General features: G+C 41.7%; 1 protein-coding gene across 1 annotated transcript in view; it reads right to left on the reverse strand.

Moving 5' to 3' along the window:
- Positions 1-14,222: 14,222 nt before the first annotated feature.
- The window catches only part of LOC120547161 (gastrula zinc finger protein XlCGF8.2DB-like), a 94,042-nt gene continuing 81,332 nt past the window's right edge, over positions 14,223-26,932 (reverse strand). Inside the window, exons 3-5 of the mRNA XM_039782630.1 lie at positions 17,576-17,657; positions 17,065-17,407; positions 14,223-14,289 (exon numbers count right to left, since the gene is read on the reverse strand). Of these exons, the coding sequence (XP_039638564.1) occupies positions 14,223-14,289; positions 17,065-17,407; positions 17,576-17,657 (492 nt within the window). The remainder of the gene's footprint in view (positions 14,290-17,064; positions 17,408-17,575; positions 17,658-26,932) is intronic.

A 26,932-nucleotide genomic window follows, 5' to 3' on the forward strand; every position in this document is an offset into this window, starting at 1 on the left:
TTTCCAACATGGCATCATGACTTTCCGTTAAACATACACGCCACTTTCCTAAAGCCAAATGGCATGTTATCTGTACAAATTTTCAGCTAGCCACGTGTGGCAAGGCAGGTGGCGCCACCAGAGTCTAAGTAACAGACAACGCCACCTGGGGACTTCCACCCCAAGATCTGTTTATTCCTAGTTCAACAAGCATTCACCCCAATTATACAAAGGCTACACAGGTTCACTAACTGAAGCAAGACAGAGACGTGGTTACAAAAGAAATTTGTTTATTAATGGATAAATGATAACTGGAAGTGCCTGTAAAAGAGGATCATTACAAATGAGAAGGTTTAAATCAAATTGCAATTTAAAACCTAGAAAAGGTTTTATTACAATATACATTTAGCATTCAAGTTAATTATTTTAAAACAATACACTCCCAGTTATGGCTTCAATTTAAAATGACTTTAAAAAGAAGTGGGCAGAAGCCAGCTGTGGAGAGGCAGTCTACTAAGGGTGTGTTCCAGGGATGCACCAACTTACCCACCACATGTGCCCACTGCAACCCAATTCACTGCAAATTGTGTCACTGTGCGGTTATCACTACAATCTGTGAAGGGAACCATGCTAATGCGCCTAGCCTCCACCACAAGCTGGCTACTAGCTCCACTGGAAAACAAAACAATTTAACAGAATCAAGAAAAACAAACCAGTTGATGAGCTAAAATACAAGCAATCCAAACAGGGAGTGTCCTGGGGTCACTAACACAAGTGTACTAAATGATTAAAATCCAAAAACAGATGACCACCTACAATTCAGACAGAGGATTACATTAATGACAAGTTAAACAGTGGTCAACAGGTGATAACATATACTCAGGTAGTGGTCATACTCAACTTGCTACTTTAAGTTACATACCTTCACTCAAATGTACTCAGTAGGCTAAGGGCGTTTTCACACATGAAAGTCCGGACCAAGGTTCGTGTTTTTGTTACATTGTATCTGGTAAGTTTTGGTTTCACACTGCAGTTTTGCAAGCGCACTAAAGATCTATATGTGACAAAACTACGTCCTGCCGTCATCACATACGTGAGCTGTGTGTCCAGATAATTATAATTGATTGGTTTGTAGGCAGGCATCCCCGTCCCTCTCTCTGTGTCGGAGTTTTTTCAACTGACTGCTGCTCTCCCCTTTTGTTGTGATGTTGAGATGTAAGATACGGGAACTTTCTTTCTGGAGCATTTATTCAGAGACAAACTGAAACCTACACTGTACATTTACTACCACTTAACAAATAAACTGCTGATGTATTCTCTGCTCTGATAGCCGACAGCTGTCTTCTTTGAGCTCTCTCTCTCTCTCTCTCTCTCTCTCTCTCTCTCTCTCTCTCTCTCTCTCTCTCTCTCTCTCTCTCTCTCTCTCTCTCTCTCTCTCTCTCTCTCTCTCTCTCTCTCTCTCTCTCTCTCTCTCTCTCTCTCTCTCTCTCTCTCTCTCTCTCTCTCTCTCTCTCTCTCTCTCTCTCTCTCTCTCTCTCTCTCTCTCTCTCTCTCTCTCTCTCTCTCTCTCTCTCTCCCCCCCTTCTCTCTCTCTCTTTTCTCTCTCTCTCAGCACCGAGCTGTTCTTTAAGGGAGCTTCCCCGGTCTTGTAACACAAGGAGAGCCTGCCAGAGCTTCTTGTATTTGGTCCGAAAGTCCAAACCATCCAAAAAATGCTTTCACACTACAAACAAACCGGACCATGGTTCAGTTTGGTCCGGACCGAGACCACCTCTTTTTATCGGACCAAAATTTGGTCTTTTGATCCGGACCGTGGTCCGGGGGAGGTTTCACACCTGTAATTTTGGTTCGGATCAAACTAAAAAGTCTGAAAGTCCGGACCAAACGAGGTATGTGTGAAAACGCTAGGGATGGCTGATGCGAAACTGACGTTCCGAAGCTTTGTTGAGATCCCGAAGCACAGATGTTTCGAAACATGATCCGAAGCGTGATTCAAAACACCCATGTCACGTGACTACGGCTAAATGAAGCTTCGGAGTGTTTCACAAATGTTTCAACAGGTGGCATGGTCCGCCGAATCAGAGTTTGATTGACAGGGTCTGGAACAGACCACACAATCTCTTGGGTTTTTGTGAGAGGAGTTTGATTTTGAGATAGCGGATTTTTGGTGATATAGTGACATTTATAGTGCGATTTGTTTAGTTATATTTAGGCTTACATTTAAATTTACACATTGACTGATAGGCTAGAGACAGACAGAGTATAGCCTACATACAGTGACACATTAATAGATAGATAGATAGATAGATAAAAATGGAAGCTCCGTTTTCATTTTCATTCAGAGCCACAAATGTCAACATCAGGCCCATCATAATCAACATCAACACCAGTAGAAACACAGGACAGTTTATGGGAACGTTTTGATGATCGTATCCGTGAAACCAAGAGGATACACAATGATACAGCTGATGCCACAGTGGAAAAGAAAAAATACCTCAACTATGCGTTTTTGCCCAGAACTCATGATCCCCTAACTTACTGGAAAGAGAGAGCAGTAATCTTTCCTCATTTGTATGTACTTGCTAAAAAATATCTTTGCATGCCAGCAACAAGTGTCCCTTGTGTGAGGATTTTTTCAAATCTGCCCACCACTAGAAAATGCCCTAAGAGGGAATTCATCACACCATTCCAAGCAGGGGAGCTTGGAATCCCTTCCAGGCCCAAGCGGACAACAGTCAGGCAAGCAGCAGACTGCTGCAAAATATACAGCTCAGTATTTAAAAACACCTTAAAAGCATAAACTGACTTATCACAATTGCCTACCTACCTAAAAGTCACAGAGATGATCCCATGTGGCAACCAACAGGCAGAGACAAAGCCAAGAGGCAGCCATAAGGACACAGGTGCTTTATATAAGCTCAGCTAATGAGGGGGTTTGGTCTAGGTGGAGCTAATTTGGTCTAATTAAGGTGCGTTCAAGAACCAACAGGGGGCAAAGCTTACTGCACACACCACTACAGACGTGTATGTCTACGCTATATACCCCTTGTGTTGTCCTTCGGGTCCCAGTGACCCGAAGGACAACACAAGGATTATGTACTTCCGTTTACTTTGTTGAGAATTGCTCTCTAAACAAGGGTTAATACAGCACCTTAGTTCTTGTTTGTACAGCATTTTGGTCAGCTTAAACTGTGTTTAAATGTGTTCTAGAAATAAACTTTACTTACTTACTTTAAAAGAAACAGGGTTTAGAGAGCAATTCTCAACAAAGTAAACGGAAGTACATAATCCTTGTGTTGTCCTTCGGGTCACTGGGACCCGAAGGACAACACAAGGGATACAGCGGATGTAAACATACCCGTGTTATCGCGAGAACGTGACGTCCTACTATCGCGGGAACAACGTCACATGCGTGTAAAAAAATAAAAATAAAATTTAAAAAGGTTGGGTTTAGGAAAAGAACACAGGGAAAGGCTTTAGTAACACAAAAAGCGACAAAAACACGGGAAAAACGTTAGGAAAACGCTTAGGAAAACAATAAACGGTTGGGTTTACGAAAGAAACATTGGGGAAGGCTTAAAAAACAATAAAAAATAAAAAAACGGCTGAAAATCGCCACACGCGGGACGTAATCCCGGTTCTCCTGGGTGAAAGTCCTGTGTTTTACCCATCCGCCACCCAAACCAAACTCCTTCTGTGGACCTACGTCTCTTTATACTACTCGTACGTAGGTCAATGGCGGGCGAATTGTGTTGATAAACACGCTAAAAAGCAATTATGTGTCTTGATAACACGCCAAAATGGCATACAAATTGCCGTGTCATACATACGCCACTTCATGAGATCAGTCTGTCATTTCAGTCTGTTGAAGGAAGAAAAACTACAAACTGAAACTCAAATAAGAGTCCCGAAGAACCCGACAGCTAAATAAATTAGATGAGACTCTTCCCGAGGTAAACAATCTTAGTTGTTTGGTCTCTAAAATGTGGATCAGTGTTTCCCAAAAAGCCCAAGATGACGTCCTCAAATGTCTTGTTTTGTCCACAACTCAAAGATATTCAGTGTACTGTCACAGAGGAGAGAAGACACTAGAACATATTCCGATTAAACAAGCTGACATCACACAAGTTTTATCGTTTTCACATTATTTATTGATCAATTAGCTTATATTGTATTATTAATAGTTGACAACTAATCCATTAATCCGGGACTTCTGTATTTTTCTGAGATGTTAAACCTGACTGCGGCTCTCTGCTCTCTTTCGAATCCTCGCTGACTTCTCTCTCCATCGGTTTGTCTGTTGTGTGGATTGTCATGTGTCTCCCGATATCGCCTTTGAATTTAAAACATCTCTCACAAACTGTACAGCTGTATTTTTTCTCTCCGGTGTGACGTGGCATGTGACAAACTAACTTCCCCATCTGAGAAAAACTTTTACCACAAACTGTGCAGCTGCAGAAACGGTTTGTCTGTTGAGTGAATTATCATATGTATCTTAAGATTTGTCTTCTTGTTAAATCTTTTCCCACACTCAAAGCAGCTGAACTGTTTCCTGTTTCCAGTTTTACGTCTCTTACCGTTCACAGGGACTCTACACATTTCAGAGTTGACTGAAGTAATCATCATCGCTATCTTTTAAACCCAGAAGAGTCTAAAGAATTCTCATCAGTAGTTTGACTTTGATGGAGCTGTAATGACTGAACACATTTATGTGATTTAAGATTAAAACGCCGGGCAAATCTTTTGTTACAAACACTGCAGCTGAAAGCTTTTTCTCCTGTCTGAGTCATCATGTGTCTCTGCAGGTGTCCACTTTCAGTAAAAGCTTTCCCACACTCAGAGCAGCTGAATGTTTTCTTACATCTTCAATCATGTTTCAGAGAGTTTAAAGCTGACTGAGGTTCTCTGGTCTCCTTCCAACCAGCACTGTCATCAGTCTCAGGTTCAGAAGAGTCTCCAGTCTGGTCTTCAGTCTCTGGTTGTAAAAGTGGATGTGGATGTGAGTTCCCGGCTGGTTCTGGTCCTCGACAGTCCTCTACATCAGCTTCTGTGTTTATATGACAAACACATTTTTAGCTATTTCAACTGTTTAGTCAGTACTTTTAGCTAACTATTTCAACTGTTTAGTCAGTACTTTTAGCTAACTATTTCAACTGTTTAGTCAGTACTTTTAGCTAACTATTTCAACTGTTTAGTCAGTACTTTTTCAACTGTTTAGTCAGTACTTTTAGCTAACTATTTCAACTGTTTAGACAGTACTTTTAGCTACTATTTCAACTGTTTAGTCAGTACTTTTAGCTAACTATTTCAACTGTTTAGACAGTACTTTTAGCTACTATTTCAACTGTTTAGTCAGTACTTTTAGCTAACTATTTCAACTGTTTAGACAGTACTTTTAGCTACTATTTCAACTGTTTAGTCAGTACTTTTAGCTACTATTTCAACTGTTTAGTCAGTACTTTTAGCTAACTATTTCAACTGCAGGGCTCTCAAGTGTCACGCATTGAGCGTGACAGTCACTCATTTCGGTCTTTTGTCACGCACTCCCGCCACACATTGTATTTCTCACGCGGAAAAACTATTTAAAATAAATTGAATATGCCGCAGCGCCCAAAATGTCTCTGGCCGCGCCGCTCTCACTATGGAACCGGCAGGAATCAAGCGCGTCTCCCCTGGAGTTCTTAGTCGAGCCTGCCACTTATCAGCCAATCAAAAAAAAGAAAGGGGCTACACAATAGCCAATCAGAAAATAGCACTATTGTATCTGGGTAAGATTTAATGCAACAGCCAATGAAAAAAAAAGCATAGAGCAGCGTACAGACACTTCCCTAAACATTCGCTCATTCAGAGACCAGAGACCCAAACGGGGCTCTGTGTCTGTCAGACGGTCTGAGATCTACCGTCTCAGCAGAGCAATCACGTTAATGCACAGTAGATTATTTTGAAATATATTGACTATTATAACTTTATTTTTCTCAAAATATCACGACTCCTCCAAAACTCAGATAAAACAGATATGTTCTGAATGTGCACAACGTTTTGAACATGAGCAGAAATCTTGCTCAAACAATTCTGTTTATCAATTCATTAAAATGAATTAATGTATCATTGACGTGAATAATTGTCATATGCACATTTAAGGAGGTCAAATCCTCAACAAAAGATGCAAAAGAAAAGGGAAGAGTAAATGATGCTAGGCTACATGTGTGCTGACTCAGATATAATTAGAAAAGCTGATCTACAGGAGAATAAATAGATGAAAGCAATACAGAATGCCTGAGAGCCTAACTGCCATATATTCCATTATGTTTTTATATTTGGATAATAATCTATGTTTACCATTACATAAAGATTTCCAGCATGAATTGATTCAGAAAAAGGTATAAATAGGTGCATAAAAATTCACCAGAATGCAGGAAATGAAGAGTTTAATGCTCAAAAATTTCTGGGGGAGGACCCCCATACCCCCCCTTATCATAAGTCACCATGCCATGCGGAAATTGAATAAATACTTTGTAATTGGTTGAATTGTCAGTGCCATGTGTCAAATCTTTTCTTTTGTAAATCTGAGCAATTATTAATAATAACAACAAAAACACTAATAATAATAATAATATTAATGAAACACCCCTAATCCTGCGACTCGTCCAACCCGCCACCAATCGATGATCTTTTTTTTTTGTGGGGGGGGGGGGTGTCACTCTTGCCTGTCTTCAAAACTTGAGAGCCCTGCAACTGTTTAGTCAGTACTTTTAGCTAACCATTTCAACTGTTTAGTCAGTACTTTTAGCTAACAATTTCAACTGTTTAGTCAGTACTTTTAGCTAACTATTTCAACTGTTTAGACAGCACTTTTAGCTACTATTTCAACTGTTTAGTCAGTACTTTTAGCTAACAATTTCAACTGTTTAGTCAGTACTTTTAGCTAACAATTTCAACTGTTTAGTCAGTACTTTTAGCTAACTATTTCAACTGTTTAGACAGTACTTTTAGCTAACTATTTCAACTGTTTAGTCAGTACTTTTAGCTAACAATTTCAACTGTTAGTCAGTACTTTTAGCTAACTATTTTAACTGTTTAGACAGTACTTTTAGCTTATTATTTCATGTTTAGTCAATACTTTTAGCTTATTATTTCAACTGTTTAGACAGTACCTTTAGCTACTATTTCAACTGTTTAGACAGTAATTTTCAGCTAGTGTAAGAGCCAAAGCTAACTAATGGTCATTTTGAGTTTTTGTATTTACTAATGTTTAAGTTTCTATATTATTATAATTATTTGATGTTGACCTACATTGTATTCAACTATGAGCGTTGTTACAGATCTAATTTAATTCAATTCAATTCAATTCAATTTTATTTATAGTATCAAATCATAACATAAGTTATCTCGAGACACTTTACAGATAGAGTAGGTCTAGACCACACTCTATAATTTACAAAGCCCCAACAATTCCAACAGTTCCAGTAATTCCCTCAAGAGCAAGCAGTGTGACAGTGGCGAGGAAAAACTCCCTCTTGGGAAGAAACCTCGGACAGACCCAGGCTCTTGGTAGGCGGTGTCTGACGAGCCGGTTGGGGGTGTGATGAACAGTGGAGATAGTAGTCACATTAATAATGGAACAGTGACTGGATGTAGCGGGAAGCTGCAGGGTTCAGCAGGACACAGCATGACATTGCAGGGCATCGCTGAGCTCAGCAGGGAGTGCAGCAGGACCACGGCGACAGCTGCGACCAGGATCTTGGTGCCAACGTTCTCCAAGGAAATACGCTGGGAGAAAAAAGCATAAGGACTCCGGGGAGTAAACTCCCCAGAAGCTAGGATTAGTAACTTTAGTAACTTAGTAATTTCTGGGACGGGCTGCACACAAATAGTAATAGTAATAGTAATAGTAATAGTAACAGTAATAGAAAGGGAGAGGAGAGAGCAGCTCAGTGTGTCAAAGGAAGGAAGTCCCCCGGCAGTCTAGAACTATAACAGCGTAACTATAACAGGTAACTAAGAGAGACAGGTCATAAGGAGAGGTAGCTTTTTCGGGCTTAGAACTCTCCCCCTGCCGGATCTGGCTTGGCTGGCCTGCCTCCCTCTACTTTGTTATGTATTATTAATCTAACAATTATGAAGAGAAGCAGTTGGGCCAGTTAGGTGAACACTGCAACTCCTCACTCCCTAACTATAAGCTTTATCAAATAGGAGAGTTTTAAGTTCATTCTTGAATGAGGTGACAGTTTCTGCCCCCCGAACCCAGATCGGGAGCTGGTTCCATAGGAGAGGAGCCTGATAACTGAAGGCTCTAGCTCCCATTCTACTTTTAGAGACTCTAGGTACCACCAGTAACTCTGCATTCTGGGAGCGCAGTGCTCTAGTGGGACAATAGGGTATTAGGAGCTCTTCTAGATATGATGGTGCTAGACGATTTAGAGCTTTGTAGGTCAAGAGAAGGACTTTAAACTCAATCCTGGATTCAACAGGAAGCCAATGCAGAGAAGCTAATACAGGAGAAATATGATCTCTTTTCTTAGTTCTTGTGAGAACACGCGCTGCAGCATTCTGGATCAGCTGGAGAGTCTTAAGAGACTTATTTGAGCAACCTGACAGTAGGGAATTGCAATAGTCCAGCCTGGAAGTAACAAATGCATGGACTAGTTTTTCAGCGTCGTTTTGAGACAGGATATTCCTAATTTTGGCAATGTTACGAAGATGAAAAAAGGCTGTTCTTGAGGTTTGTTTACTCTAGTTCTATGTTCAAGCGACGGTGCAGGTGCCTTTTGTTTTGGGTAGAGGAGGAGTTTTTTTGTTTTTGGGTCAGCGGGAGCTGCGGGGCAAAAATGTTTTTTTGACCGTAAAAAGTAATGCAAAGTTTGTAACGAATAATAAGGTCGGAAAGTTGGAACAGCAAGTTGGACGTTTTCAGTGTGGATTTCTGTCTGAGAGAAGCTCGGGGAAATGTTTTGGATGAAAACAGAGAACTTTGGCTGTACAGGAAGGTTTGCTAATAAATTCACAAAACGCAACGCGGTGATGCCCATTCTGTGAGTACCTGTCTGCAAACTTAACTAAAGGATTGAAAATAAAGAACGAGTCAAGACTAATTGCCTATCGCTGACAGAAGTGATTCAAGTTTGCCACTACATCAAGTCAAAAAACCATGGCTCAGTGGTTGGGATACGTCGCAAACATACGCAGCCAGGAATTAGACGGCGCCCCAAAGGATTAATTGCCGACTGGAACGATTCTATTGGAACGCAGGAACACTCCTATGTGTTATCCACCTTATAATTACAGTGGATGGACTAAAGAAATCCTCTCCTTGTTTGAATTGTGAATCTAAGTATTAACTTCAACCGTAGAAATACCACATCTTCTCTGTCTAACACATTGTAATGACGACAATGGCAGAATCGCAAAATGAAGAGGAGGAGGATGCAATTACCGACTTCGACACCAAGAGGGCAGTCTTGCCTACACAAAAAGGCTGTGAAGAGAAACTGCATCAGTATATAAATGCAAGGAGGGCAAAGTTAAGACAGTTAACTGGAAAGTCCAACCAAATTGAACGTCTCATGGAGAGTGCTGATAATTTGACACATATTGAACAAAAGGAGATAAAGCTCTACAAAAAACTGTATGAGGAATTTGCTGAACTTAACGAGTCAGTAAAACTTTATCTAAAAGAAGAAGAAAATGAAGCCGACCAAACATACTGGTTTGAGCCCAAGGTATCAAACTGCAAAGATTTCATGAGTAGAACCGAGATGTGGATTGAAGAAACAAAGCTTCATAAAGAATTGAGAGACACATGTAACAAAAATGTAACATCTATGGATAGTGTCTCCAATGTGTCTGCAAAACAAAGATCTGATAGGTCATCCGGTCGTTCTAGCAGCCAGTCATTCGTATCATCTGCCACTTCAGCACATCTGAGAGAGGAGGCCAATAGAGCAGCTCTTGTTGCAAAGGCAGCAGCGTTGAAGGAAAAGCAGGCACTGGCACTGAAAGAAGCCCAGTTAGTGGCCGACAAAGAGCAGCTGGAAATTGAAACAGAGTTGGCAGCTTCCAATGCAAGAATTAAAGTTTATGCAGAATATGAATCACCTCAACAACAGGTTAGCCTTGCTGCAAGGTCAAACGCTGATGTGCAGGACGATGTTGAAGGCCAAACCAGTGGTGCCTCACCACATACATTGAGATACCAAGATAAAACTGTGCCTTTAACCAACTCACGTGGAGCTGTACCCAAGGTAAAGGTTCAGTGGAAACCGAACTCTGCACCTGCTACTGAGCCGTTGCAACCGGACAATGACACAAAGGAGCTGTGCAGAGTGATGAAACGACAAACTGATATCACAGAGCTTCTTGTAAAAAATCAACAGCTGTCTTGCCTGCCACAAAGGGACATTCCCCTGTTCCATGGTGATCCCCTGGAATTCCGATCTTTTTTGAAGGCCTTTGAACACACCGTTGACACCAGAGCTGAATGTGATTCAGACAAACTATACTTCTTGGAGCAATACACAATAGGTGAATCAAAAGATCTGGTAAGGAGTTGCCTGCACATGCCAGCACACCGTGGATATCGTGAGGCACTGAAATTGCTTAAGGATCATTATGGAAATGAGGTTAAAATTGCCTCTGCTTTACTGGAAAAGGCTTTTAAGTGGCCCCAAATTAAGTCAGAAGATGGCAAGGCTCTCAGCGCCTTCTCACTGTTTCTACTTAGTTGTCGCAACACCATGGAGGATGTAGCATTCATGGACGAACTGGACAATCCCACTAACATGAGGGTAATATTGTCAAAATTGCCGTACAAACTCAGAGAGAGGTGGAGAGCTGTCGCGTATGAGATACAAGAGAGTAGAGGAAGTAGAGCCAAGTTTGCAGATCTTGTTAGATTTTTAGACAAGCAAGCTAAAGTCACTATGGATCCACTGTTTGGTGACCTTCTGGAGGTAACAGCAACCGAAAAGAAGGACAAAGGAAAGCCCGACTTCAAGCACCGAACAAAGAAAGAAGGAAAAAAGGGAAGTAGCTTTGCCACTAATGCTACTCCAGTTAGAACCGAGGAATTCAACATACCAAAAACAAAGGTTGTTACTACACATCCCAGCAGTGCTTTCAGCAAACCATGCTTGTTATGTGGAAGAAACCACCCTTTGGAGGAATGTGAAAAGATGAAAGGAAGTCCACACAAGGAGAAAATTGAGTTTCTCAAGAAAAATGGGCTATGCTTTGGATGCCTAACAAAAGGGCATGTAAGCAAAGAGTGTAAAAAGAAGATGACATGCCATGTTTGTGCTCAGAGACATCCAAGCATGCTACATTTTGCAAAACAAGAAAGCTTTGGAAAGGTAACTGAGGAAAAGGTGCAGGATGGAGCTATCATGCACCCAACAGCTTCAAGCTCTTCAGTTGCTATCAGTGAAACAAGTGCTTATACTGGGGTCGGGGATGACTGCATTCTCTCTATTGTGCCGGTCTTGGTAAAGTCAAAGAAAGGCAGTAAAATTGTGGAGACTTACCCATTCATGGATCCTGGTAGCTCTGCAACGTTTTGCACAGATGCACTTGCAAGGCAGTTAAACCTACAGGGAAGACGCACTCAACTTGAGCTGAAAACCATGAGCCCAAAGCATCACGTGGAAAGCTATCAGCTTACAGACTTGGAAGTTAGTGGACTCAACACCAACAACTTCATTGACTTGCCTAAAGTCTTCACTCAAAAGGACATTCCAGTGTCAAGGAAAAATATTCCATCACAAGAGGACATAAGGCAGTGGCCCTACCTTAGTGAAGTCAGGCTGCCTACCGTCAATGCAGATGTTGGACTTCTCATTGGGAGTAATGTGCACAGAGCATTAGAGCCGTGGCAGGTAATTAATAGCAGGGGCAACGGGCCATATGCTGTCAGAACTGCTCTTGGATGGATAGTCAATGGTCCATTTAAAGATCACATTGACTTAGAAGACTGTGGGTGTTCACAAGCTACAGTAAACCGCATATCAGTGGAGAATGTGGAGCAGCTTTTGGTACAACAGTTTAACCAGGACTTTCCCGAGCGAATGTGTGATGACAAGTTGGAGATGTCACAAGAGGATACGCAGTTCATGAACTATGTGAGAAACTCTGTACACCACACGGATGGTCACTACTTCATAGGACTCCCAAAAAAGAAGGTAACCATCGTCATGCCCAACAACCAAAGTGTTGCAACTCAAAGAGCCCTCACATTGAAAAGGAAGTTCAAAAAGAATCCTGTGTTTCACAAAGAGTACACTGATTTTATGAATGATGTGATTGAAAAGGGCTACGCTGTCAGAGTCCCAGAAAATCAGTTGAACCGCCAGGATGGTAAAGTGTGGTATGTCCCACACCATGGCGTTTACCACCCTCAAAAGGGAAAGTTACGAGTGGTCTTTGACTGTGCTGCTAGTTACCAGGGAACCTCATTGAATAATGAACTTCTACAGGGCCCTGACCTTGCAAATTCCCTTGTGGGAGTGTTGACACGCTTCAGGAAAGAGGAAGTGGCTGTAATGGCAGACATCGAAGCAATGTACCACCAGGTAAAGGTTCCTGAAGAAGACACTGACCTAATGCGCTTCCTTTGGTGGCCAGAAGGAGTTATCGAGCGGGATATAGTTGAATATAAGATGATTGTGCACTTGTTCGGTGCAACCTCATCCCCGAGTTGCGCAAACTACGCCCTGAAAAGGACTGCAGAGGACAACAGAAGCAAGTCATCACTTGAGGCTGTGGATACAGTCCTCAACAGTTTCTATGTGGATGACTGTTTAAAGTCTGTCAACGATGCAAATCAAGCTGTTGATCTGTACAAAGACTTTAAAGCATTATGTGCTTCAGGAGGATTCAACTTAACTAAATGGACAAGCAATAGCAGAGAGTTTTTGGCGTCTCTTCCAGAAAAGGACAGAGCTTAGGATTTGCGAGCTGTGGACTAAAGTCAAGATGCTCTTCCAGTCGAGCGAGCACTGGGAGTGTTGTGGTGCATAGAATCTGACTCATTCAAGTTCAGGATTAACGTTAAAGAAAAACCAGTCACCAGAAGAGGAATCCTATCTACAGTTTGTTCTATCTACGACCCCTTGGGGTTTCTCGCTCCATTCATTCTTCCTGCAAAAATGCTGATGCAGCAGTTGATCAAAGAGAAACTTAGCTGGGATGAGCCTGTTCAAGACAAGCTTGCTCAAAAATGGTTTGTCTGGCTAAGCGACTTGAATCAGCTATCAACCTTTGCTGTGAGCAGATGTCTGAAGCCTGTGGAATTTGGTGGTGTTGTAACAGCACAACTCCATCATTTCTCAGATGCAAGTGAAAGTGGATATGGGACTGCATCATATCTCAGATTGACAAATCATGAAGGTTGTGTTCACTGTGCATTCATGTTGGGAAAGTCAAGGGTTGCACCCTTAAAGCAGATGACAATCCCACGAATGGAGCTGACAGCGGCAGTAGTGGCAGCAAACGTTGACAAGATGTTGAAACAAGAATTACACATGGAGCTGCAGCAATCAGTATTCTGGACTGACAGTACTACAGTCTTAAAGTACATAGAAAACAACACTCGTCGATTGAAGACATTTGTAGCTAACAGGGTTTCCACCATTCGGGAATCAACCAAGCCAACACAGTGGAGATACATCAATACATCGACAAATCCAGCCGATTGTGCATCTAGGGGCCTAACAGCAGCCAAGTTGATGAGTAACCTTGATTGGATTCAAGGTCCACCATTTCTTCAAGAACCAGAGCATCTGTGGCCTGAGGGAGCTAAACTGCCAGAGGTTGAAGAGGATGATATGGAGGTAAAAAGGTCAGTTACCACAAACCTCATTCGAGCAGCTGAAAACACAGACTCTGTGAACAAGCTCATCAACTACTATTCCAGTTGGTACAAACTAAAAAAGGCTGTGGCATTGGTGCTCAAACTCAAGGCAATGCTGAAGCAAATGAGTAAAACGAGAAAGGAGTTGTTAGCAAAAAATAGCTACTCCCAAAGTGGTCAAATCCGACAAACCGTGAAGCAACAAATGCATGTCTACAAAATAAACATGGAGAAAGGAACTCTAACTGTTGAAGATCTAAAAGAGGCAGAGAAAGAAATCATCCGTTTCTGTCAAAACCAAACATTTCATGGCGAAGTCTCAAGTTTGGAAAGGGGAAACCATAATCTAAAGAGAAGCAGCCCTCTGTGCAAGCTGGATCCAGTGCTTAAAGATGGGCTGTTAAAAGTTGGAAGCCGTCTCAGCAAATCTTCTATGCCAGCGGAAGTCATGCATCCAGTTATTATACCTAAGAATTCACATATCACCACTCTGTTACTTAGGGATATTCATGAAAGGATTGGACACTGTGGAAGAAATTATATGCTGTCCCAGCTTCGTCAAAGATTTTGGATTCCCACTGCAAATTCCACTATAAGAAAGTTTCTGTCAAGGTGCGTTGTCTGCAGAAAGGTCAACGCCCACAGAAAGGAACAGAAAATGGCCGACCTGCCTAAGGACAGGCTTCAACCAGACAAGCCACCATTCTCTCATGTTGGGGTGGACTACTTTGGGCCATTTTTGGTCAAAAGAGGGCGCTCAACTGTCAAAAGATACGGTGTGATGTTCACATGCCTAGTAACAAGAGCAGTGTACATGGAGATTGCGCACACTTTGGACACTGACTCATGTCTAAGTGCAATCCGGCGGTTTGTGTGCAGAAGAGGACAGGTGTCAATCATTCATTCAGATAATGGCACTAATTTTGTCGCAGCAGAACGAGAACTCCGTGATGCCATTCAGCATTGGAATCAGGCAAAAATACAAGACACACTTCGTCACAGAGGAGTAGAATGGATCTTTAACCCTCCTGCAGGTTCCCATTTTGGGGGGATTTGGGAAAGGCAAATCCGGTCAGTGAGAAAGATTCTAAAATCTGTGCTAAAGGAACAGGTTGTGGATGATGAATCACTTCAAACTTTAATGTGTGAAGTCGAAGCTATAATGAATGACAGGCCAATCACAAAATCATCTGACGATGTGAAAGATCTTGAAGCTTTGACCCCTAATCACATCTTACTGTTGAAACGGCAGCCTTTGCTTCCACCAGGACTGTTCGAAAAAGAAGATCTGTACTCACGCCGCAGGTGGAAACAGGTACAGTACCTGGCAAACCTGTTCTGGAGACGTTGGGTACGTGAGTATCTGCCCCTTCTTCAAGAGCGCCAAAAATGGACTCAAGTGAGCCAAAATCTTACTCCTGGAGATGTGGTAATGATTGTAGATGATTCTGCCCCAAGAAACTCCTGGGTTTTAGGTAAAGTCATTAAAACTATGCCAGATGCAAAGGGACTTGTTCGCAGAGTGTTGGTCAAAACGAAATCAAACACTCTAGAAAGACCTGTTGAAAAACTCTGTCTTGTTTGTGAAACGGACTCTTAAAGAGATACTAATGACTCTTACGAAAGTGTAAAACGCAAAATAAGATCAAGGGTGAAAGAAAATGTACAATGTATAGTTATGGATGTCTTTGGCCTTTTGTATTATTGTTTGAGTAATTGGTCGCCTTACTGTCTCCCAATTAGGGGCCGGAAAATGTAAGAGCCAAAGCTAACTAATGGTCATTTTGAGTTTTTGTATTTACTAATGTTTAAGTTTCTATATTATTATAATTATTTGATGTTGACCTACATTGTATTCAACTATGAGCGTTGTTACAGATCTAATTTACTATAGTTCTATGTTCAAGCGACGGCGCAGGTGCCTTTTGTTTTGGGTAGAGGAGGAGTTTTTTTGTTTTTGGGTCAGCGGTAGCTGCGGGGCAAAAATGGTTTTTTGACCGTAAAAAGTAATGCAAAGTTTGTAACGAATAATAAGGTCGGAAAGTTGGAACAGCAAGTTGGACGTTTTCAGTGTGGATTTCTGTCTGAGAGAAGCTCGGGGAAATGTTTTGGATGAAAACAGAGAACTTTGGCTGTACAGGAAGGTTTGCTAATAAATTCACAAAACGCAACGCGGTGATGCCCATTCTGTGAGTACCTGTCTGCAAACTTAACTAAAGGATTGAAAATAAAGAATGAGTCAAGACTAATTGCCTATCGCTGACAGAAGTGATTCAAGTTTGCCACTACAGCTAGTATTTCAACTGTTTAGACATTACTTTTAGCTACTATTTCAACTGTTTAGTCAGTACTTTTAGCTACTATTTCAACTGTTTAGTCAGTACTTTTTCAACTGTTTAGTCAGTACTTTTAGCTAACAATTTCAACTGTTTAGTCAGTACTTTTAGCTAACTATTTCAACTGTTTAGACAGTACTTTTAGCTACTATTTCAACTGTTTAGTCAGTACTTTTAGCTAACTATTTCAACTGTTTAGTCAGTACTTTTAGCTAACAATTTCAACTGTTGAGACAGCACTTTTAGCTTATTATTTCATGTTTAGTCAATACTTTTAGCTTATTATTTCAACTTTTTAGACAGTACTTTTAGCTACTATTTCAACTGTTTAGTCAGTACTTTTAGCTACTATTTCAACTGTTTAGTCAGTACTTTTAGCTAACTATTTCAACTGTTTAGACAGTACTTTTAGCTACTATTTCAACTGTTTAGTCAGTACTTTTAGCTAACAATTTCAACTGTTTAGACAGTACTTTTAGCTAACAATTTCAACTGTTTAGTCAGTACTTTTAGCTAACTATTTCAACTGTTTAGTCAGTACTTTTAGCTAACAATTTCAACTGTTTAGTCAGTACTTTTAGCTAACTATTTCAACTGTTGAGACAGTACTTTTCAGCTAGTATTTCAACTGTTTAGACATTACTTTTAGCTATTTCAACTGTTTAGACATTACTTTTAGCTACTATTTCAACTGTTTAGACATTACATTTAGCTAACTATTTCAACTGTTTAGACAGTACTGTTAGCTAACTATATCAAATGTTTAGACAGTACTTTTAGCAGCTGAATGTTTTCTTACATCTTCAATCATGTTTCAGAGAGTTTAAAGCTGACTGAGGTTCTCTGGTCTCCTTCCAATCAGCACTGTCATCAGTCTCAGGTTCAGAAGAGTCTCCAGTCTGGTCTTCAGTCTCTGGTTGTAAAAGTGGATGTGGATGTGAGTTCCCGGCTGGTTCTGGTCCTCGACAGTCCTCTACATCAGCTTCTGTGTTTATATGACCAGCACATTTATGTTTTTCTCCTGTGTGGATTCTCATGTGTTTTTCTAAATTTCCTCTCTGTGTAAAAGATTTCTTACAGACTGAGCAGCTGAAAGGTTTTTCTCCTGTGTGAGTTCTTATGTGTCTCTTCAGATCTGACTTGAAGCTAAATCTTTTCCCACACTCAGAGCAGCTGAAAGGTTTCTCCCCTGTGTGGATTCTCATGTGTGAACGTAAATGTCCTCCCTGTGTAAAAGATTTATTACAAACTGAGCAGCTTAAAGGTTTTTCTCCTGTGTGAATCATCATGTGTGTCTGTAAAGTTCCACTCTGTGAAAAAGATTTATTACAAACTGAGCAGCTAAAAGGCTTTTCTCCTGTGTGGATTCTAATGTGTTTTTTAAGATGTGACTTGCGGTCAAATCTTTTATCCCAACGTGAGCAGCTGAAAGGTTTTTCTCCTGTGTGACTTCTTATGTGTGTCTTCAGATGTGACTTGAAGCCAAATCTTTTCCCACACTCAGAGCAGCTGAATGTTTTCTTACATCTTGAATCATGTTTCAGAGAGTTTAAAGCTGACTGAGGTTCTCTGGTCTCCTTCCAACCAGCACTTTCATCATTCTCAGGATCACAAGAGTCTCCAGTCTGGTCTTCAGTCTCTGTAGAAGTGGATGTGAGTTCCTGGCTGGTTCTGTACCTCCACAGTCCTCTCCATCAGCTTCTGTTTCCATGTGTTGAGTTTGTCTTTGATGAAGCTGTGAGGACTGAGCTTTCTCTTCATCATCTTCACTCTTCACAGGGACAGGAGTGAATGGGAACTCCTCCAGCGCTTGAAGCTGCTCTCCCTCCTGACTGCTCCACAGTTCCTCATGTTCCTCTTTAATGTGTGTGTGTGTGTGTGTGTGTGTGTGTGTGTGTGTGTGTGTGTGTGTGTGTGTGTGTGTGTGTGTGTGTGTCTGGCTCCTGCTGGTCCACACTGGCGCTACACTCATGCTGTTCAGGGGGAACCTCTTCTTTAACCACTGACAGCTGCTGCACATCTGCAGGAAACAAAATCAAATACAGACAACTGTTTAGTCAATACTTGTAGCTAACTATTTCAACCATTTAGACATTACTTTTAGCAAACTATTTCAACTGTTTAGTCAGTACTTTTAGCTAACTAGGGAGTAATCCCGCTAGCAGAGTTTCCACTAGAAAAGAAATTGGTGCCGGTCATGTGACCTGTAAGGTTTTTATTTTACCGGTCAAAATGGGAAAAGTTCAGGTCAAATATTGAAGCGTATCCAGCTTAGGCTCCCAGTCCAGTGGGCAGACCTCAGTCTTTGGAGGTTTAGCTCCCTTACTTGCTCTATCGAATGTACATGCTGCCATTCTGGAGGAGAACTTAAAGGAGATGGTGCTTAATGAGGTTTGACGTCAGATAGAAGAGGACTTATGTGCTGATATTGAATGCCAAAGGCTAGAGCTGCAGGCTAAGGAGGCCCAGTGACAGCAAGAGGAAGCCCTCAAAGCCAAAGAGGCATACAAAGCAGTTGGAGCGCCAATGTTGCCTAAAGAAGGCTGAGAATAGATCGGAGGGATGTCACATCCCTTCGTTTCAGATGGCTAATTGTAAATTTGCTCTGACGGTGTCGGAGTTCAGAAGCTCCACGGTCTGACGTGAAGGCCTGCGGGTGCCTGCAGGGTTCGCTGGCTGTCTGCCCGGCCTGTCCGCCCGGCCTGTCCGCCCGGCCTGTCCACCTTCACAGACCCGCTGTGAGCTAGCTGGAGCTCTCTCAGGAGACTCGCGGACAAGAGGCGTTTATTTCCCCTGATCGTTTGTTTAAATAACACAACACACATAACCATCATCATTATAAGTTTAACTGGAACCTGTGGTTGTATGAGTTATAAAGCTTCACAAGAGGTTGCGGGCGTAACGTAACAAGCTCCCTGGCCCGGGCTGAGACACACACACACACACACACACACACACACACACACACACACACACACACACACAGCAGGCAGAGGCGAGGGAGAGCAGCGTCTGACAGGGCAGAGGGATACTCGTCTCTCTTCGACTGCCTTGTAAATAAATTATAACGTCATATTTAAGTTTATAATTAATGTTTGTAAGAAATTAAGTTTCAGTTTCTTAAATTTTAAAGAATTGGTTCAAAGGCTTAGCCTGGCCTAGCATACTGCAGAATAAAGCGATTTAGGGCCTAACTGTTTCATACTGCATACTACTGATGAACATATGCAGTAGGTACTACTACTGCATACTCCAGACGGTACTGCCAGTATGCAATCGTCAGCGATTTCGAAAACGGCCACAGGGAAGGGGGGAGAAAGGGGAATGGCATGCAGCTAAGGGCCTTGGGTTGAATCGAGTAACTGCTGTACTGCCGCAGAGAAGCAATCGAGGCTTTTAAGCAACGACAGGCTGAATGTTTAATGAACAAACATGCTGTCAGTTTAAACCAAGCCCCCAGGAAAAGCGTCATGTCTTAAAGCAACCATGGGCTTAGCGGCCAACGGTCATACTGCACCCCTCTGGCCCAGAAAGACTTTTCCCATAGACTTTGCATAGTGAAAGAAACTTCTATATTTCAGCGAATACATTTTTTTTGGGGTACATCAACTTACCAGCCCGAACACTTAAAGGGTCCATGTTTAAAACGTCACGTTTGAACATTTTTAACATTTACTAGTAGCCAAATCCAGAGTTATTAAACTATGATGAACGTGCATATCTGGCAATTTCCACCGGTTGCGGAACGGCTGCGGAATGGTCATTAGGTTTCCATTAAAGTCAATGTGTGTATTTCCACTGACTGCGGAACGGCTGTGTTCCAACTGCGTCCCAGCTCCGGCAATCCGCAGAGCAGGCGTGTAGCCAGTAATGGGCCAGGGCGGCATTGGTCCGCCCAGCCAAGTTTGATCAATACGTTTTGTTTTGTTATGAAAAATATTCAAATGTATGTAAAAAAAGAAATAGTAACATAACTAGTTGTGTTTGTGTGTGTGTTTAATGTGTCTTCTCTTCTGATTAAAATGAAACTGTTTAAACCATAGAATGATCAAACAATTAGGAAGCCTTGGAACGTAGGTGGTTGCTACGGCCACAACAGGCAGACTCTCCGGGCTGCCTTCAGCAGCTAACGTTAGCTAGATGGCTTTTTAGACAATGTACCATGGATGTGTTGAGCAATACACTGTTAAAAGTTAACGCGACAACAATGGCTTCTCTTTAAAGTGGTATGGACAGTTTTCGTGGATGGAATACAGTGTAAATAAGGACGAGCTTTTCTGCAGCATGTGCAGCCATTTCCCCAGCGGAGTTGACAGCCCATCAGCGAGAGTGGAGTGTGTTTGAGTGCTGGCCCTCACAGAGGTAACATTAAGTAAAACGTATTTCATGCTTCTTGCGTTATTATTTAAGTAACCTAGTAACCTTCCTATTTAGTAAGAAATGATGAACACTGATGATGACTTCTAGCTGAAACGCGTTTGTGTTTTGCCCACATTAAATAAGATAACTTATCGGTGAGTGACGTCGTTTTTAGTTTTCTTTGATCCTGTCACTGCCGTGGACTCGATACACTGTCTAAGATTTGGCGCCTTGCTGGCCACTTTTCATTATATCTTTCATAATTCAAACAATGCTAGGCTGTAAGTTTTCATTCTTTCATTTTCTTTTACTGCTGGTAGCGCATTTGCTGCTCATGATCTGACCATAGTCCTGAAGCATATGGATAGGGTATGTTACATGTGCGATTTTTGTCTGATGTAGGCTATTCTATGTCATGCAGTATGTAATTTAGATACCTTCTCTGCTGTTTGGGTTCATGATTAGTTGCCACTTTGTGCAATAAAATGGTTAATTTGATAACAGTGCTGTGCAGAGCCAATGCTGCTGGTTCTGCCGGTGCAAATATACTGTATTTTAGCCTGAATAGCTTAAAATCTACAGATTTTGTCTATATTGTTGTGTAAAAACTTTTTAGACTGAGTTTTGTTGGTTGAGCATGTTGGAGACAGTACTGCTATTGCCGTTGTAATGCAGTATGTTGGAAGGTAAAATTGTTGCTGTTTTTTTCAGATTGTCCTTTTTGCTACTTCTACGTCTTTTTGAAAATGGCCCACTCACTTTTGTACTGGCCCGCCCAAAATACTATTTCTGCCTACGCCACTGCCGCAGAGCTTCTATTTTTGCCGGATGCTGGAGAGCTCCGTAGCAGTTCAGCACAATTCAGATAGTGAGGGACAGGAAGTCGCGCACAGAAACAAAATAAAACATCTGGTTCATTTAATTTCTGCAAGAAACGCTCCGAGGAGCAGGAAACTCCTGGCATTTTAAGTAACGCGGTTACAAGTAACGAGTTACCATCCTGCTCGGCCGCCCTCTCCCCATCAAGTCCTCCCGTAGCCACCCCCTCACACCAGCAAGGCAAGTAGGCTAACAGTTAGGCTAACGTTAATGTTAGTGTCTGTCTGGCTGTCTGTATGTGCATTTTCTGGAGGGAAAAATAATATTGGCAGTAGGCAGAGGTAACTTATGATAGTGTTTTATGTGTTATAGGAGGAGACAGGGTTCAGCAGCCTAGCACAAACGCCGTTCCCCAAGAAGACCTGTCACAACCTCCGCTAGACCTGTCATCAATAGATGAGCCTGCAAGCCAGCCCAAACTCCGTACATTCCCAGCCACACACATATAGGGGAAAGATAGGAGTTTTTCTGACAGGTGGTCCTCAAAATTCCTGTGGCTGGAATACAGCATCTCAAGAGATGTTGTTTTTTGTAAGTCTTGTCGTCATTTCCCTGAAGCAGCTTATGAGGATAGATTCATTAATACAGGCTTCAAAGACTGGAAACATTTTTCTGAGGGTTGGGGCAAACATGATGCCAGCAGGGCACATGCTGCAGCGCTGGGGAAAATGGATGGTTTCAAGCAAAGTCACCAGCCAGGATGGGGAAATATTATTAACCAGCTGAACAACGATGCCAGCGACAAGTCCTTCATTGAAAGACATAGACAGCACATCATGATGGTAATAGATCTCGTCCTGTTCTGTGCAAAACAAGAAATCCAATTGCATGGGCATCGGGAAAACCCAGATGCGTTAAGCAAGGGTAACTTTTTGGAACTACTTGACCTGGTTTCCAAATATGACCCAGAAATAAAAAGGCGACTTGATGAATTACCCAAGAAAACTACTGCACCACGCTATACAAAATGAGATACTGGAAATTGCAGCATCACTCCTTGTCAAAAAAATAAAGGCAGATTTGCATATATTATGCGATTTTAGCAGATGAGTGCAAAGACTTGTCAAAAAGAGAGCTAGTGGCAGTATGCGTCAGATACCTGCACAACAGCACATTAAAAGAACGAGCTGTGGGATTTGTGGAAACGGACAACATGACTGCAGAGGCAATATCGGCTAAGATTTTGGAAGTGCTGGAGCCATTGCAGCTGGACCCGGGGCTGTGCGTCGGATTTGGGTTTGACGGCGCATCAGTTGTGTAGGGGAACAGAGGAGGGGTACATGTGATACTGAAGAAGACGTTTCCCCACGCTTTATATGTGCATTGTAACTCACATAGACTTAACCTTGTCCTGTGCACAGCAGCTAAATTGTGTCCTGGCATTTCAACGTTTTTCAATATTATAAACAGCTTGCATAACTTTATGACTGGGGCGCACAGACATGCCAAATTTCTGGAAATTCAAAAGCAGATGCAACCAGGGCAAAAAACACTGGAGCTCGAGAGATCCTGTGATGTGAGGAGGAGCTCATGGTCAAATGCAGTCAGTAAGGTGTTGACACTCCTGGGACCTATTTTGGAGACCCTCGGCACATTCTCCGAAAGTTCTGGCCAAACAAACTTGAAGCTGACTCCCTACTGCACCAAATGCAAACGAAAAAGTTTCTGTTTCTGCTTGTCACATTCAACTAGTTATTTGAAGTCAGCGACTATGCCACTAAGGGCTTGCAATCTTCCACACTATCAGTTACAGATTCTATTGATCTGATCGAAGGGTTCAAGGACAGCTACACACAATTCAGGAATGAAAATTATGCATTTGATAAATGGTACTGACAGATGAGCTGATGAATAAACATGAGATTGTGCGCTGGGATATCAGTGGATCACGCAAGAGGAAGTTGCATGTTGATTCTACTCTGGGCAAATCATCACCTGTACAGCAAAACTTGGACCTACAGAAATTATGGAATGACATACTGGACAAGCAGATGATGGAGCTGAACACTTGTTTCAAGCCCGACACATACGGCTTTATGAGAGCCGCTGCTGCCTGCTTGCCACGGTCAGACACCTTTGGTGACAAGGCTCTCATCCGGCCCGCCTGCGCGCACTTTTCCATTCACGTGGAAGACGCAGAGCACACTGTGTTTGTGCAGCAGCTTAAAAGAAAGGCAAAGGCCAACAAGACCACAAACGAGAAAAACAAAACACTCGTAGAAGTGCTCGACGTATGCGCCCGTGATATTTTCCCCAACATGAACAGTCTCCTGCGGGTCCTCCTCACATTGCCCATGACGATCGATAAAAACAGGCACCAGGGCAACAATGTTGACAGATAGACTGAACTCTTTGTCCCTGCTTTCATTTGAAAGGGAATTGACTGATTCACTGGAATATCAAGACATTCTTGCTGTGTTCAGCATGAAACCCCGCCGTCTCCTGCTGTAACAAGCCCCAAGTCCAAGCAAGTTTGAATTTAATTGTGTGCATGTGTGATTATTTATCAGCTATCTTGGATTGTTATGCTGTTGTTTATATGGTTAGATATGTTATTCATTTAATTATTCTGAAGAAATAAGCTACAGGAGAAATAATTTTTGATCGTTTTCCTGTTTAGCAGCTGTGTCAGATTCAATGCTGCTGTTATTTCATGTCGATACTACGGTGGCCCTGAAGTGCAAATCACAACAAATAGGAAAACACGACGGCAAATATGAAAACACGACGGCAAATAGGAAAACACTTCAACAAATCATAAAGCACAACGGCAAATAAGAAAACAAAACGCCAAATAGGAAAACATTTCAACAAATCACAAAACACAACGGCAAATAGGAAAACAGAACGGCAAATAGGAAAACACTTCAACAAATCATAAAGCACAACGGCAAATAGGAAAACACTTCAAGAAATCACAAAACACAATGACATTAACTTCTACCGGAAAAGGTAGGGCCTATCTAGGAGAGGATGGACCCTCATGATTGGACAGACGGACTGTCTGTCTTTCGCGCTCCCAAATCACCCACAGTCCTATGCGCGCGGCTTTGCCGGCTCGTTTAAAAAAAAAAACAATGGCGGACCTAAGCGGGATTTTTTTTTTGGCATGCCGAACATCGCGGGTGGGATCGCACAAGCATCATTTAAATGTAAGTATATTTAGTGTTTGCAGTACATGTGTTATCACAGTTAATGTGTTACATCAATGTAAAGCTTAACGCTTTAATGCTGGTACAAATTGCTGTTATAATTAGGTAGATACACCACGAGCTAACGTTAAGCTAACTGAACCTATCAACTAGCTAACATTTAGGCTGTTAGCTAGCTGGGTTGCTGTCTTTAAGCCATTTGTGTTCATAAAGTTTAATGTCCGGTGGCATTTTCATCTGTTTTTATAAGCCGTTACCGTATATGCGTAACGTTAGCAGAGATTTAGAAATCGGTGTGTTTATCAGTTGTAGCTGCAGGATGGCTAGTGTTTATTCGGGGCAGAGGGAAAGTAAAAACAAATCGCTATTTTGTACCAGTAAAAAGGCTCAAAATATCACCAAACTTCAACGGTAGCATAATGAGGGTTCCTACATGTTAACAGAAGCATTGAGAACTTTGTAAGTGTACAGACAGTTTATTGAACGAAGAGCTGCGGGAGCTCCGTGAAAGGGCTAAGATAGAGCGAGAGTAGTCAGTGCCGCAACACAGCCTCGTACTTTGGGGAACTGGTGGCGTACCTGCGGACATTGTGAAGCTATGGCCACCGGACAGGAGTGTCTGTGTTGCATGGAGTGGGACCTGTTGCGTCGCAACACCCAAGAGTGTTTTGTACAGTCTGAAGATTTCCCCTCTGATAAACAGGGCTGTACTTACCTATTAGCTACTACTGGTAGCTCTCTCTCTCTCTCTCTCTCTCGTAGCCCTTTCATGGAGCTCCCGCAGCTCTTCGTTCAATAAACTGTCTGTACACTTACAACTGTTTCTGTTAACATGTAAGGACCCTTATTATGCTACCATTTAAGTTTAATGATATTTGAGCATTTTTAATGGTACAAAATAGTGATTTGTTTTTACTTTCCCTGAGCCCCGAATACTAGCGTTGTAAGCTAATCAGCAGTCCGCGCTAGCTTCTTTCAAGCTACAAACACATTTGATTAGCATGAAAACATATCCCAGAGAACGACAGAGTGGGTACACATCTGTTATTAACCCCTAGGTTCGTTTTGCACCGGAATTTTCCTTAAACTTCACTAGCAACGTTAAATGAAAGCTAAAATGTATGTGTAGTTTCCCATGTAACAAGTATAACGTTCCATTATAGCATTCATAACGGTAAATCTTTTTCTTGTGTTTGCTGTCTTTTAACAGGGGACTAAGAAACAAACGGAGGCTGCCCTAGCATCACCAGAAGGGAGAGATGAGGAGGAGAGGGAAAGCAAAAGACAAGCAGGGAGACAGAGGCCACTGGAACACTGGACGAAATGGATGTGTAACTGTGCTGTTCAATTTTTTTTGTTGAGATGAAGAAGGTGAATCAGCGTCAGTCTGCTTGCAGGAGAATATTCTGTGAGGAACTTTGCCCGCAACGTGCAAAGGTAGGTAACGTTACCGACACTGATAGGCTTTAATGTAAGCAATAGCCGTTTTCTCTTATTTATCCTGTCAATAAATTAAAAACTTAATGTACTTAAAGGGAGTTAATGTTTGTAGTAGTCATAACACTTACCGGTAAGGAGAATTGCATTAATTAATCTTAATTACATTAAGTTTACAGTAGCTAACCCTTTGCATTAGCTTGTAGTTTATTGTATGTATGTAACATTGTCCAGTAGCTTCTAGCTTTCAGACAAATGTAGTGCAAAATATGATCAGCAACTAGCTAATGAGCTACCACAGGCAGTAAACTGCAAGTGAGAAAGGTTAAATAGTACTGTAAACACACAAGCTACAAGGCTACAACCAACATATGAAAAGTCATAACACCATTGATAAACACCCACTAACACAGTAAAGATAGGTGTAAGTGTGTTAAATGGTCAACAGTTGTCAGTTTAAACCATGAAGAAACTACACCACTACACAGTTACATGACGTACCTTCATGTTACAGTATGCTTAAATATACTTTTATATATAAATATATACAATTCTAATCTTACCAGGACAGGTTGGATAACTACTGGACTAACCTAAAGCTTTCTCCTTCTGTCTGCAGTCTTGAAGCAACACCGTCATCGCTAGCTGAGTCTGATCGCCGCTTCATGTTGAACATACTTTTATACAGCATAAAGTCATGTTTGAATAAATTAAAAGTTAGCATCTGAATATAATTATTCAGTTAGAAGTTTCCTGTGTCCAGGTCATAATTTGATGTAAAAATAGACATTGAAAAACAGTTTATATTATATACACACACCCAAAAACTTAATGACACAGACAAACCAGTTCATTTAATGCATTTATTTATAGAATGCCAATTTCTAATATAACAAATAATCTATTCAACATCTGTCTTTGGCCTCTGTCTCCCTGCTTGTCTTTTG

Source organism: Perca fluviatilis, chromosome 18, assembly GCF_010015445.1.
Source record: "Perca fluviatilis chromosome 18, GENO_Pfluv_1.0, whole genome shotgun sequence".
Classification (NCBI taxonomy): domain Eukaryota; kingdom Metazoa; phylum Chordata; class Actinopteri; order Perciformes; family Percidae; genus Perca; species Perca fluviatilis.